At 42.7% G+C, this 15,380-nt stretch overlaps 1 protein-coding gene across 2 annotated transcripts; it reads right to left on the reverse strand.

The window, feature by feature from the left end:
• Positions 1-6,358: 6,358 nt before the first annotated feature.
• On the reverse strand, positions 6,359-14,267 carry LOC136508316 (calcium-dependent protein kinase 29-like). 2 transcript variants are annotated; one of them, XM_066502967.1, is made up of 8 exons: positions 13,539-14,267; positions 8,243-8,366; positions 7,981-8,124; positions 7,697-7,849; positions 7,491-7,606; positions 7,221-7,388; positions 6,818-7,039; positions 6,359-6,705 (listed from the first exon to the last, which is right to left on the reverse strand). In XM_066502967.1, exons 1-8 carry the CDS (start codon positions 14,118-14,120, stop codon positions 6,511-6,513), a joined length of 1,704 nt encoding a protein of 567 aa, XP_066359064.1. In that variant the 5' UTR covers positions 14,121-14,267; the 3' UTR covers positions 6,359-6,510. The 2 variants fall into 2 exon arrangements, with proteins under 2 accessions (XP_066359064.1, XP_066359065.1); XM_066502968.1 differs by having other exon boundaries at positions 6,543-6,718.
• Between the last annotated feature and the right edge of the window lie 1,113 nt (positions 14,268-15,380).

Below are 15,380 nucleotides of genomic sequence, written 5' to 3' on the forward strand. Positions count from 1 at the left end.
TAGCACTGAGTTGTTACTGATTTGTGTTTGTGCTCGTAACTATGCATTTTGAATTAATGATGGTGTGTTTCTGATGCATTGTATGTGGTTGTATCTATTTTTGTGATTTGCAATGTTTTGTATTGTCTGTGTTGTAACTCTCTGATGTTTGGAGTGCAGGGTACATGAAAGTCTGGTTTGCAGAAGAAGTGAGCTAGGGTTGATAATGACAGAAATGCTGAAGCAGATGCTGGTTCTAAGAATCTATTATTTGGTGTACCAGAGTCTAATGGACTAGTGAAGGCAATATGCTATCCAAATAAACATAAAGGAAAAATTGTTGAGGTAATTTTTGGAATCATTTGTTTGAAGTTTGTATACTATTAGCGATGATCTATATGATGTGTTTTAGCTTGTAACTGTGTGGCTTATACTGTTGTAGTTTTGTTTCTAATGCAGTGAATGTTGTTGTTTCTATTTAATAGTAAAATAAAATAAAATGAATTTATTAGTACAAACTATGCCAAGCCGTAAGTTACTTTGCTGGTCATTCTTTATGGTTGTTATGTTTGTGTTTTTCCTTGTTAAACATTATGAACATATGTGTGACATGTTTGCGTTGTTGAAAATGATGATGATATGGAATTGAGGACAACAAATTGTCATTGCTCACCTAAGAAATTCAATGAGTTTGTAGATGTTCTTAATGATGGAGTGAGAGATAAGATTATTGACATGGGATTTGGTGGTCTTCTTGATTTGAAGGCTTCTCAACTCTGTAGAGATGGTGCTACATGGTTGATGGATATATTTGTTCTTGATTCAATGAAGTTGGTAATTGGAGGTGGCAAAGAAATCTGCATCAATGAGTTTGTTGCTCGTTGTGTCTTTGGTTTGCCCAATGCTGGGGCTAATCCTCCACTTGTTGATATGAAGGAAGGAGCTCAGTGTAGAAATGAGCTATTAGAGATGTGGTATGGGTCTGTTAAATCCAATATCTGTTACATATATTAGAAAAGATTGTGGACAAGGAGTTTGATGATGATCTTGCGTTGATGTGTTTCTTCATGGTTGCGTTCTCTCAGCTACTGTTTCCAAACACTAATTCTTATATCAGAATCACTGATGTGACATGTACTGATGATGTTCCATGTATACATAATTTAAATTGGTGCAAAGCTATGGTTGATAACCTAAGGCAGAGTGGTAGATTGTATAAGATGGAAAAGAGGAAGAAGTTAATGTTGAAGAAATCGGGAGATGTCCCTTCTATTTGTAGTTGCACATTATTTCTAGTGGTGAGTTTCTTTGTTTTCCTTTTAGAAATTTTGGGAGTCGAATTTTGAGAGAAATTCTGATAACAAGCTACTGGGTGGTTTGGACAACTCGAAACAAAGTGATCTTCGACAATGGCTTAATCTCAATAAGTAACTGGAGACAAAACTTCAAGACAGAACTGGCCACGGTGTGCATCAAGGCCAATCAAATCACTAGTGATCTTTTCAATAGTTGGTTAGAGAATTACAACTAACGTACTCCTTTACCCCTATACTTACAGGATTTGTTAATATATACAAAAAAAGGTAGGGAACTTCCCTACCGGCCACTAAAAAATGAATATTATAGTTTCTGTATATACCATTGTTTGTACCTAGTTTTTATTTCTCCTTTCTTTTTTCGGAGATTCTTTATGTTGACAATTTGAAACATGGTTTGGACTTCAATCATTTCAAGCTGCCCCATTGCGCCTATATAGGTTTCCATGATATTGAGATTGTTTTTCGTGCGGACCATAGAGGTGACAGGAATGGTCCCTAAGAATGATATGGCAATCTTCAGGTTGGTATTTATGTAACTTGAATTTTTTGTGTGACTAGAATTATATATCTTTGTTCATTGCACTTGTACTGATATGTTGTACTGATATGTGTTTTTTGTGGTGTTTGCATGTAATGTTCAGCTGAGGAGTCGAGACGAGATACATCCTATCTTCCTTTGGCTAGGACTGATGATTATGATGATGGATTTTCGAGGTGGTGTGCTTGTTTGGGTTGATGCTTGTGATTCTGCTGCTTCACATCCTCCCTATTCTGGCGAGTACCACACTTTCCAGCAACTCATCTTGAGTTAGCTGCGCCGGATCGACTATTCCAACGTACTCGAACCTATAGTTCTCCCTATGCTACAATGGTTGGATCCGGCGCCTCAGGAAGCTGGCCGCCACTGTCGCACTAGTCAGCCCCATATCCTTCAACAGCGCCTTTATCGCCGAGAGGAGGTTGGATCTTATGCTTCTTAGTATCGCTAGTACCCTGCTTCCAAAGGAAGGCAACCTTCGGTGAGAATCTGGTAGCCTCCTCTAATAGCGGGTTGTGATTCCCTATATAGAACCACGGTAGGGGCCTCCTCGCTGAGTTGTGGTTTTATGCGAAAGAAATATCAAAAAAGAGTGAAAGAGGGAGGAATTCCATGGAAGGCCTCACAAAGATGGACAAAGATAGAGAGATGGAGGATTAAGTTTGGGTTCAAGTGATGGAGTAATGGAAGAGCAACCCTCATAAGAAACCGGAAGCTGACAACCTGCAACTCCACTCAAAGAAGGTAGTGAAGACTACAAGATCATCTTTAAGTGGGGATGGCAGCGACGACCTTCAGGTGACTTCCATTCACCGAGCTCCTTGGGTTCTAGATTGCCTTCCACAACCAAATTTGTCCGATCTACTTCTGTTGTCTTCGGAACATCCCATGCAAGGCACTGACTCGATGGAACCTTCTGCCCTAGTCTGACCAAATTCTTCTCCTTCTCCTCCTTCGATCCTCTGGCCATGCTAGTTCCCTTCTTCATCATTGCACGTGGATGTATGCGCGGGTCTTCACTCGCATCCAGCAAGTGGCAAAGGTGCCTAGGGATTGGTGACGTGAAGTCAAGGGCACAAGGGGGAAAGAGGCAGGAAGGATGAGATGCACGAATGGCAGGGTGAAATGATTTTACCCTAAGGAGATCTATTTGTAATTGGAACTATGGAGTTATCTTCTCCCGGAAGTAATTGTTTGGACACCGATGGGTAGATCTTCTTTTACCGTTAGGAGAGCCAATGGGAAGATATTTTTACCATTGCAGTAGCCAATGGACAGATTTATTGACCACGCATCTAGTTGAGGGGTCATTGACCATCAATTATGCGCAGTCAAAATTGCAGAGGCAACAACACAATTGTTACTAGATCGGTTTGTTACAAATCAATTATCTTGATGAATGTTTAGTCGGCCAAGTCAAGATTCTGGAGATAATTGAAGCACAATACACAGACGTAGTCGGGATTCACGAATAAAGCCACAGCTTTGTCAGCACTGAGCTTGGGACTCACTTGTTGCCATGGCTTAGTCGGCTTCGCTTCAACTAAGCTCAGGGCTTGGAATCAAGAAGACGTACAAAGTATTATTCAGCCAAACCAAAATTAGAAGACAAATTAAAAGAAAAATACACGCCCTAGTTGGCCATCAACGGATATAAACACTTTTTGTGTTACCGCAGCAGCAACACTAGTGTCAACACCATGGCACCACGGTCAGACGAAGATAGATCAAGGCATCCTAGCCTACATCTTTAGGTAGCCCAAGAGAGTGAGCAACAAAGATCTTGGCCATATAGCAGAATAAGTAGGAAGAACTGGCGAGAACATTCAGTCATCACAAGGGTTCTTCTAGATGTAGTTGATAACTATTTGGCTTCTGATCTGACTGGCACTAGCCTAATGCTTCAACCAATCACAAAAATTCTTTAGTTGCAAGACAATGTTGCTTTCAGCTATTCTGACTACGCTCGGGGGCTCGAGCATCTTAGACACTATCATATTCAAGGTTGGAAGGCTAAGTTTTAAAGTGAAGTTACCATTGGTGGTTGATGAGCTCGCCAGAGGGTATTTATAGCCCGACGTTCATGGATGTGGACAACATTCACATGATGCTTAAGGACAGAGTTCACGAGATATGCTACAATGGTTTCACATGACGCACTAGGGAGACTACAACGTGTCAACTTTTACAATGAATAGGACAAGATTCTCACAACTACTAGCATGTGACTCTATAGTACATCACGGGTGGCTTGAAGAAAAATCATTGCAGCAGGCAGGATAAGATTCTCTCCACTGCTTGCATGTGATTCAAAATGATAAACAACTCAATGACGAGATGTCTTTTTTATCATTGTCTTGGGGAGGTTACTCAATTACACCCTTAAGGATGTCTAAGACCCTATACTTGACTCAGATAGTTGGGTTTAGGCTTGGGACTTTGGGACATATATCCTTAGTGCATGCATTAGAAATTTCTTCAAAACGAAATTGAAAAATTGCAAGAAAGACCCTCTAGCTCTTTATGCTAAATAGCAAGAGGCTTGGGGGCTACACTCACTAGAAAATTTCAAAGAGCATATCATGGCTTCTCTGAAGAAGGCTACTCGCATGCTGCTTCATTCTACTTGGACAAGACTAGGAGATTCAAGACAACTTCAAAGTGCAACCATGAAGAGCTCTGGGGCTTGACGGACCAAGATCCTAAGGGTTCTCCCTAGGGTCGACTATCCGGCAAGGAGGTGGGCCAACACACGGTCTACATAGAGGACGTGGAACAAGGTGGCTTGTTCTCCAAGGCATGAAGGACCGACCTAGTCAGATTATAAGAAAGTGAATCTCTGTAATAGAATTAGAACTCTTTTATTATAACCGACTAAGACTAGATTATGCACCTGCTCTTTGGACTATATAAAGAAGGCAGAGGCACCATCTTGTAACATCATCAAACATAGCAATCCAATGCAAGGCAACACGCGTAACTGGACGTAGGGTAATATGCTATTTAGCAGTCTGAATCAGTATAAATCGATGTCTTTGTGTCTACCATCGAGTTTGGCTTCCGCCGAAACCCACTAAACATCGTTCTGGGTAACCCCATAATATGTTACCGGTCATTAGACCCCGACACTCTATAAATAAGATGAGGGCTGCCCCAAGCCACCAATCTCTTCCAGTGCTTTGTTTCCAGTCTCTAGGTGTTAGTTTTCTATGTCTAGTCAGAGTCCTGTACTGAGAGAGATCCGCAGATGAGAGATTGAGTCCTTTGTCTGTGTTCATCTGTAAGACCAGACCTTGTTCCAGTTGATCTTATGGCAATAAACAAAGTTGACTTTCTAAATCGTTGTCTCAAGATCTTGTGTTTTGATTCAATTTGGATTGTTTTCTCCTGGTTCCCCTCTCTTGAGCTTTTGATGGATTTCTTGATCTAGTGTTTTTTAGGGTGTTTTGGTTGGATGGATTCATGCTAGGACCTCTGAGGAACATCTCTGCCAAATAGTTTGGGCAGATTCCTCACGAGCACTGAGAATCATCCTTTGGAGGAAGAACTCAGAAAAGCCTCTTTTTCTTGGTGAGTTTTAGATCTGAGAAGTTTTCGTGATTTATGGGTGTTGGTCTTTGGAGGATATCTTCTAAACACCCTAGGGAACCTCTCAGCAAAATTTGAGGGCAATCAGAGTTCGTTTGCATGAATTTTAGCTTTTGGAGAGAAGTTCTCAGGCTGCTGTGCAGAAGAACCAGCTTAGCCGGTTTCGAAACCAGCTAAGCCAGTTTTGTCGACTTGCTCTGTTTAAGGTGAGGTTTGGTGGAAATATTCTTTATAATGTTGTGAACCTTCCCTCAAACTGTCATGATGTTTGGAGGTTCGTTTGGTTTGGTTTTCACTTTTTCTTTCTCAGGGTGTGCGAAAAAATCAGCTAAACCAGTTTTTGCAGAAAAATCAACTAAGCCGGTTCCAAACCAGTTAAGTCGGTTTTCCTGGGTGACGTCGCCACCATGTTGCGTTGTCGTTTCCCAGGTTGCATCTTTCGTCCGTTTGACTTCCTATCTTTTTCGCTGGGTTCTCTGATGTCTCCTGAGTGTATCCGGTCACCTGTTGGCTTGTGTACAATTGTGTGGAAGTCTTCGGTGGTTTGAGTGCTTCGTTTGGGCAGGGTTTGGTACAGTGACCAAAGTCAAAAGAAAATTGGATTTGGCTCTTATTCACCCCCTATGGTCACCTTGCTCGGTCCTTCAGAATATTCTTCCTCCTATCTTATGATGTCTATATGTTTTTATCTACAATGTGGATCATGATAGACGGAGAGAGAAAGATATTACTGATTGACGACATGTTTTATAACACAACACCCTGATGTTGGTGTGGCCAGGTCAGCCGCTGGGTGTGGCCTTGGTGCTCACTTCCAGGGCAGTTGGACAGGCTGGACCGAACCAACTAACGGGCGCCTGTCCGAAGCCACCCATGCCCATAACAGCATCTTTTGTTTTTTTATGTGAAAGAGAAAGGGTGTAATTCTGGGAGTGCCTTGACAAATGCACCTGAAACTGAGTCAATTGACCGCCCCTGATACATTTGCTTGCCAAAATGTGGTGACCTATACACAAAACATGGAAAACTAGGTACAGTTCTCGCATTCTCTGTTTTAGTTGAGTTTGCAGGTAGTAGAGACATCACTCAGTCAACCGCTTGTTGTTCTTTGACGGCTGCAGCAAGTGGACCATTGTTAATGTCAAGCTTCAGGGACACATCCTTGAACATCTTGCGGCTGAGGGTGTTGTAAACCGCTCTCGAGTATTGCCTCGACGTATTCCTCCAGTCCACTCCAGCTTTCATCATCATCTCAAACTCCTCATAGCTTATCTTCCCGTCCTGTATGTAGGAGCTAGCACATTTTAGTTTTTTGACTAGTGCAGTGCAATGAACTTAAACTATCGATCTGTTGAAAGGTTCGCTAGTTCTTTGTGATGGATGGTGGCCTAACCTTGTCTTTGTCGACATCTAGGATTATGTCGTCGATCGCCTTCTGGTCACCTCTTGGAGAGAGGGCCTCCTTCAACTCTTCGATCTCGATGTACCCGCTCCCATTCTTGTCGAAGTAGCTGAACACCTTGGGCAGGTGATCCTCGCTGTGGATTTTTTTCAGGTGAATGGAGACTGTCACAAACTCCTTGCAGTCCAGGGTCCCATTGCCGTCCATGTCTGCCTGTAGAATGCAAAGACAGTGACACATTCAGAGTAGTCATTCATCACATTGTTAACCAGTTATTCGTCCAGATTTCTTGCACTTGTCGAGAAGGGTGCAATAATGCTACAATTTACAATAATCTGTTGAGAATGAGATGGTTCGGCAAATGTAATGTAAAGCACAAGATCGAGGTTCTCACAGCTTCCATGAGCATATCCACATCCGTGTCATGGACATTGTGCCCTATCAATCGCAGTCCCTTCCTGAGTTCTTCGATTGTCAGATGCCCATCCTTGTTGGTGTCCAGCATGTGAAACAACTCCCTGATTGCTTCCAGCTCTTCGGCTGGTAGGTACTCTGCTACCACCTGCAGGTTATAACCAATGAAGAAAATATGTAATATTTGGAGACTGGTGGCATACCCAAAAAGAACAGCTGTGACTGAGGTACGAAGGATCATCAAACTCACAAGCAGAGCCTTCTTCTTGAACTTGTTCATAACCGTGAATTGCTTCAGCCTGGACCTCACTGCTTCTCCGAGTGGGATGTTGGGAGCTGCACTGGCATTCTGTATCCAAGGATGTTCTTCATTGTTGAAAGGTGATAAATGATGGTCAGATTCATTCAACCAAACAATTTTGGGGAGCGGAAAAATCATGAGGCCAGATAACTAACCCAGAACCTGCTGGACAGTCAACCGAGAGTAGGGGCTGGGATCAAGCATCTTCCTCACAAGATCTTTTGCATTTTCAGACACCTTTGGCCAAGGCTCTCTCTGGAAGTCGAGGTTGGACCGGATGATAGCCTGTGCTATGCCCTCATCAGTCTCTGCAGATTAAAGGATCAGCGTACAAAAAAACCTCATAAACGAGTAGATGACCCATGCATCAGAACGAAATTTGATGGGTTTTTTTACATTGATTGATTGATTCAGAGGTATATATATGAATCGAACTTACCTGCCCAGAATGGTGGGACACCACATAGCAAGATGTAGAGGATGACTCCTGCACTCCATATATCTACTTCTTGCCCATAGTTCCTCTTCAGGACTTCAGGAGCCATGTAGTAGGGGGATCCAACGATCTCACTGAACCTGTCACCTGACGCAGAAGGAAGAAATGCACGCTTTGTGAAGATTATTTTGAGAATTTTTAGTTTTTTTGTATGTAAAAGTAATTGTTGGACGCTTTGTGATTTTGCCATGGACAAAGCTCCAACCTGGTTTGAAGCACACGGAGAGACCAAAGTCGATGACCTTGAGTGCCGAGTTCTCAGATGTGTTGGCATACAGAAAGTTCTCAGGCTTGAGGTCCCGGTGCATGACGCCATGCTTGTGGCAATGCTGCATGTAAAGAGGTTCAATTTATTTTTGGAAATTTTCTTTTAGTTTGCAGGAATTTGTTTTTGCACGACATGACATAAATGTCTAATGTAAGAGCATCTCCAAGTGTTCCCTAAATTTTCCTCCTAAAAATTTCATGTTTTCCAACTCCTAAAAATATATTAGGAGAAAAAAAAGACCATCTCCAATAATTTCTAATATTTCACTTCTCAATAATTAAATTTGGGTCCCACTCAGCTTTTTTTTACGTTTTTTTTCGTGCGTACTTCTTCGTCCCCGCGCATACGTACACCGCCGCCACCATCTTCCTTCGCGTTGCCCTAGCTCTGCTCGGCCCAGCCGACGGCCTGCTCCTCCCAGCCGGCCGTGGTCTCCTCCCAGCACTTGTAGTGGTTCAGTACCACGCATGCATACAGTACCATGCAGCAGTACGCAGCAGCTAGGCATCAACAGCACTACTACAGAATTGGATATCACTGTCAGCCTCATCACTGCCAGATTTTAAAAAACCAGCAGTGATAGACAGTGATAGGATCAACCGACATTGATATTCAGGTATTCACTGTCGGTACATATCACTGTCGGTTTTAGCTAAGAATCGACAGTGATATTGGGTCATTACTGTCGGTTTAGCCAAGAACCGACACTGATACTATCACTGTCGGTTCGTGGCTTGAACCGACAGTGATATGCTGTAGGAAAACTTCATAAGTTTCTCATATGATGTCCGATGAAGATGAACTTTATATCAAAGTTGTAGTACTCGACGAGATCTACAACTTTGTTGTTCAAACTTTTTTAATTTGAGATCGTTTGTATATTCAAATATTTTCATTTATAATAATCTATCACTACTGGAAACCGGCGCTTTGCCGGCACTCGGCAAAGCCCGAAATACACTCGGCAAAGAATTAATCGGCAAAAAAGCCTTTGCCGAGTGCCGAAAAAATACTCGGCAAAGATTTACACTCGGCAAAATAAAAATGCGAAAAAACCTAAAAATAATAGCAAAAAAATTTTTTGGGGGGAGGCCGCCACCCGCCATCGAAGTCGCTGTATTTTTTACGCAAAATTCGAGGATAACATAGCCGGCGGGATTCGAACTCACGACCTCTCCCTCGTATGTCTACTGCTCTACCACTGCACTACACCGTCACTTGTGTCTAGATTCTGTTATCTATCCTCATATATTATACTAAATCGAGAGTAAATTGCTTGTTTGAGGCCCTAAACGAATTCAAATCAAAAAGTGGTCAACTACTAAGTTTCATAACTTTTGGAGATCTACAATTTTTATTTAGGAAGTTTTTCTATCCGAGGTCGTTTGAAAAATTCGAATTTTAAATTTGAGAGATTCAAACGTAGTTTTGCATGATAAGATGATTTCAAATCAAAAAATTGTCAACTACATAGTTTCATAACTTTTGGAGATCTACAATTTTTATTTAGGAAGTTTTTCCATCCGAGGTCGTTTGAAAAATTTGAATTTTAAATTTGAGAGATTCAAACGTAGTTTTGCATGATAAGATGATTTCAAATCAAAAAGTTGTCAACTACATAGTTTCATAACTTTTGGAGATCTACAATTTTCATTTAGGAAGTTTTTCCATCCGAGGTCTTTTGAAAAATTCAATTCAAACGTCGTTTTTTGCATGACAAGATGATTTCAAATCAAAATGTTGCCAACTACAAAATTTCATAACTTCTCAAGATCTACAAAGTTTATTTTGGTCATTTGTTCATCCGACATAGTGGTAGTAATATTATTCACAAATCTTATATATCGCTCTTCTACTTTCATGAAACTAATATGAGAGATATGAGATGTAGATTTTATGAAGAACGTTATTGTCGTTTTGTCAAATGAAGAAATGATCAAAATAAATATTGTAGATCTTGAGAAGTTATACAACTTTGTAGTTGAAAAGTGTTTTTTATTTGAATTCATTTAGGGCCTCAAAAATTGCTTTGAAAAAATAATTTGCCGAGGGCAAAAAAAAATGCACACGGCAAAATGCCTCTTTGCCGAGTGCCAAAAAAAGGCACTCAGCAAAGACGCATTTTGCCGAATGCCAAAAAATGGCACTCGGTAAAATACATCTTTGCCGAGTGCCAAAAAAGGCACTCGGCAAAGACGCATTTTGCCGAGTGCCGAAAAATGACACTCAGGCAAAATACATCTTTGCCGAGTACCGAAAAAAAAAACACTCGGCAAAGCCATCTTTGCCGAGTGCCAAAAAAAACACTCGGCAAATCCGTCTTTGCCGAGTGCCCGATAAAATACACTCGGCAAAGCTTCCGGCACTCGGCAAAGTGCCGGTTTCCAATAGTGTATCTAACGAAAATTACGTTTGATTTCTAAAATTTAAAATTTGAATTTTTCAAACGGCTTTGGATGGAGAAACGCCCAAAACAAAAGTTGTAGATCTGGAAAAGTTATGCAACTTTGTACTTAAAAACTTTTTCATTTGTGATCATTTACTACTTGAAAATGCTATTTAAAATTAAATTTTGAAATTGTTCAACAACTCTGATTTATTTTTTTAATCTCTGCCTAAAACTTGTAACTAGTCTTTCTCCCTCATACTAACTTCAAATTTGATGTTTTTTTCCAAAAAAATTCTAAAATCATGCTCTATCAATTTATTGTGTTCTTACCGCTATTATTTTATCCATTTTTTATGTGACTGTGTTTTATTTATTTGAATTTTGAATTTTAAAAAATGGTAACTTCAAACATCATTTTGGAACACTAAATGATTTCAGCTGAAAAAATTATGAACATAGAAGTTGTAGAACTTATCAAGATCTATAATTTTTATTTTAGTCATTTTTTCATCCGATAAAGTGGTAGTAACATTGTTCACAAAATTTACATATCTCCCTTATAGTTTCATAAACAATAAGAGGGATGTGTAACATTTGTGAATAATGTTACTACAACTATGTCAGATGAATAAATGATCAACTGACCAAAATAAAAATAATAGATCTCGGAAAGTTATGAAATTTTGTAGTTGATAACTTTTTGATTTGAAATCATCTTGTCAAGGAAAATTACTTTTGAATTTCTAAAATTTGAAATTTAAATTTTATAAACGACCTCGGGTGGACAAACTACCAAAATAAAAGTTGTAGATGCTAAAAAGTTATTAAACTTTGTAGTTGACAACTTTTTTATTATAAATCATCTTCTCAAGGAAAACTATGTTTGAATTTCAAAAAAAATTAAAATTTGAATTTTTTAAACGATCTCGGATGGACAAACAGCAAAAACAAAAGTTGTACATCTCAAAAAGTTATGAAACTTTGTAGTTGATAACTTATTGATTTGAAATCATCTTGTCATGGAAGACTACGTTTGAATTTCTCAATTTCAAAATTTAAATTTTGTAAACTACCTCGGATGGAGAAACTACCAAAATAAAAGTTCTAGATCTCGAAAAATTAAAAAACTTTGTAGTTGACAACTTTTTCATTTGAATTCGTTTAGGGTCCTACATATTTATTTGAAAATCAGATGAATATAAAATGGCTAGGACGACTCATTTGGACACAAACAGCTTGCAGATGGAGTGGTTAGGGGCCGAAGACGTGAAGCATGAGATCAGGGGTTCGAGCGCCGATGGCACTCTAAGTGCGCGAGAAATCACATGACCTACTTGTGACTTGTGACGACACGCGACCGTGTGGCTGTCTGGGCCTCTCCCAGTATTAAAAAAATCCCATTTTTTTTAATGATTTTATTGGCTTTCCTAGAAACCACATCACTGTCGGTTCACATCAGTATCGGTTTATAAGAACCGGTAGTGATGTCAAACTCCCATAACTACCGGTATGCCACTGTCGGTTCAAAATCCGGCAGCGAAGAGGGTTTTTGAACTGACAGTGATGTTAAGATCTGGGGTAGTGCAGGTTGCCGGCCATCAAGTAGCAGCAGCAGCTAGCCATCAGCTTGCAGCCGGCCATTAAGTATTTCGCAAGTGCGTAACTTTGATGTATACAGGGGATCCATCCTGGATACTACTATAGATCGATTCGATAGATGGATGGATGTTGATGCAACTCCGAAATCAAATGAGCGGCCGGCCGGCGGCAGGGCAATCGAACAAGAAAGGAAGCACGACACCACCTCCCAGCCTACGACGGCGGCGGTCGGCACGAAGCCAGGGTGGCGGTGGCGGCGCAGCAAGCCCACGTCCGCGGCGGCGTCGATCCTCTTCTTGGTGGCGAGCGATGCAGCGGCGAGATCCTGGTGGCAAGTGATGGAGGAGCAACTTCTTTCTACCACGACCTAGAACCACCGATGGAGAGCGCGCGAAAGATGGCCTCGCGGCAAAATACGACGCGGGAAGAAGGACGATGCCCGGGAACGGCGTCTCCGCGCGTGACTTCGTCCGCGTAAACTTACGCGGAAGGGGGAGGAATTTCCCAAGTCCTAAAAGATTATGAGTAAATATTAGGAGTTGTTGGAGAGGGGTTTTTTCTCATCTTTCTAAAAAAACAAGAATTAGGAGGATGTTTAGAGAACTAGAGCATCTGCAAGAGTTTACAAAACACACTCCTAATCTTGATCTTTTTTTTTTTTGCAATATTGGAAAAAACTGCTCTATTGACCTAATCAAGCGGAAATATACGCTGGTGTATCCATCGTCCAATCAATCTGTAGGTAAAAGGATGCGGGGAATAATAATGAGTAGGGCAGGTTCCCAACTTAAATGTATATAAATGAGAAAGTATAAAAGTGGTTACGATGATTTAGAAATAGTTTATAATTTGTGATGTAAAATTGTCTTAAATTTTACTGAGCTAGATTTTGTTAAACAAATGTGCTCTTATCTTTTTTTTTTTAGCTATATGGAAAACTCATTGATTTACCAGATGTTCTTTTTTTAGCTATTGGAGATGCTCTAAGCTTTGCCGATTTTAATTGGAAAGAAGGAAACACGCATGCCATGCATTCGGACTTTTTTAAAGAAGTTGTAAATTTCTGATGAATGCACGGATGGCATTTTATAAAATTACATTGCTTTTGTCTTGCACACCTATGATTTCAGCTAACCGGTTATTTACACGCATTTTTAAATCAGATCAGGAACTGTTCATGGAAATGCGCGCACACGCTGACATGTAACATGCATGCAACCATGGAAGGCAGTACTCGGCACGTACCAGGACGACTTCCATGATGGTGCGCATGACGCCTGCGGCTGCGCGCTCGGTGTAGTGGCCGCGCGAGACGATGCGGTCAAAGAGCTCGCCGCCCTCGCAGACCTCCATGACGAGGTGCACGGTGTCGCCGTCCTCAAAGGCCTCTCGCAGGCGCACGACGTTGGGGTGCTCCGGCAGCGACCGCATGATGGCCACCTCCCGCCGGACGTCCTCGATGTCGACGCTGCTGCGCAGCTTGCGCTTGCTGATGGACTTGCACGCGAGCACCTCGCCCGTGGACGTGTCCGTGCACCGCCGCGTCACGCCGAACTCGCCGCGCCCCAGTTCCTTGCCGAGCTGGTACCGCCGGAGCAGCTCCTCCGCGCTGGCCTCCGCGGCCAGGCCCTTCCCCAGCACGGTCAGCGGCGTCCACGCCTGCGTCGCCGTGGTGCGCGCGGCGTCGGAGATGGAGGACAGCGTGGAGCAGGACCGCACGTTGGCGCCACCGAGGCGCCCGCCACGGTTCCCGCCAGCGCCACCACCGCCACGGTTCCCGCCCCGCCGCTTGCCTGACGACGGCCGGGCCACGCAGCAGTTGCCCATCGCCGCGGAGCCACGCGTGGCTCCGGACGACGACCACGCTTAGCGCGGTTCAGTGGTTCCGGCCGATCTTTGCTTCTCTCCCTGGACGGACGGACGGCGCGGATATCGATGGATCTCTCTCTTCCTCTCCCTCTCCCTCTCCCTAGGGCAAGAGAGGATCGGAGGAGAGAGATGGAGGAAAATGGTGCTGTCGTGGTAGATGGTTTTGAGAGACAGGCAGCCTCTCTTTTCTCGCCGGGTCCTTCGTTCTCGTTTTCCCATTTTTGGAATTCTTCCATTGCTTCCCCGGAATCACGTTTGCATTCTGCTAGTTCCCTTTCAAAATATTGTTTAGCTTTTTCCAGCTCGTTTGTTCTAGTCACTAGTATGTTAGAGCATCTCCAAGAGTTTGGCATATTTTGTTCACAAAACATGGTGTTTGCTAACTCCCAAATAATTATGGGGAGAGAAAAAAAAAGGACGTCTCCAATAGTACTCCATAATTGACTTCCAAAATATTAGATTTGTGGACTCATACGCGAAATCCTTCTGCGCCGCCTCCTTCGTGCTCGTGCCGATCCCTTGCAGATCTCAGGCGGCGACGGCCAGCTTCCCGGCCATCAGCACAGTAGCATGCAGCCGGCTACCAGGCAAGCAGGTTCACCACGCGGCCAAACAGTATCATGCAAGCAGTAGAACAGCCGGCCAAGAGCATTACTTCAATACACATATACACGGGAGCAACTATCGTCGGAGTTCATCGCGACCGACGGCAATTCCGGCACAGCGAGCGAGCACAGCACTGCGAGCGACGGCAATCCCGGCGGGCATGGCACCGCGAGCGAGCACGACAATCCCGGCGGGCACAGGCGTCGGAGATCATCTCGCGAGCGAGCGACGGCAGTCCCGGCAGCGCCGGGCGGTAGGAGACGGCGTGCAATGGCGCAGAGGAACCGCGGCAAAAAAAAATCGTGACACCGCGTTGGAGGAGACGGCGTGGGAATCGTGAGGATGCACGCAACTACGGACAGCGCATTTTTGCGCACGATGGAGGCCGGTTTGTCAAGTGCCAAAAGATGTGGAAGGGATATGGGGTACTCTTGGAGATAAGTTTTTCTCTTTTTTTTCTCCAAAAAACATGGATGGGGAAGGGATATGGGGCACTCTTGAAGATGCTCTTACGTTCTACCTTAGTGTATGAGATGTAATGTAAATTTAGGATCGTTGTCTCGTTATATATGTTACGTCTTAATGAATTCTCGTGATTATGCAAGGTAGACG

Source organism: Miscanthus floridulus, chromosome 15 (genome assembly GCF_019320115.1).
Source record: "Miscanthus floridulus cultivar M001 chromosome 15, ASM1932011v1, whole genome shotgun sequence".
NCBI lineage: Eukaryota > Viridiplantae > Streptophyta > Magnoliopsida > Poales > Poaceae > Miscanthus > Miscanthus floridulus.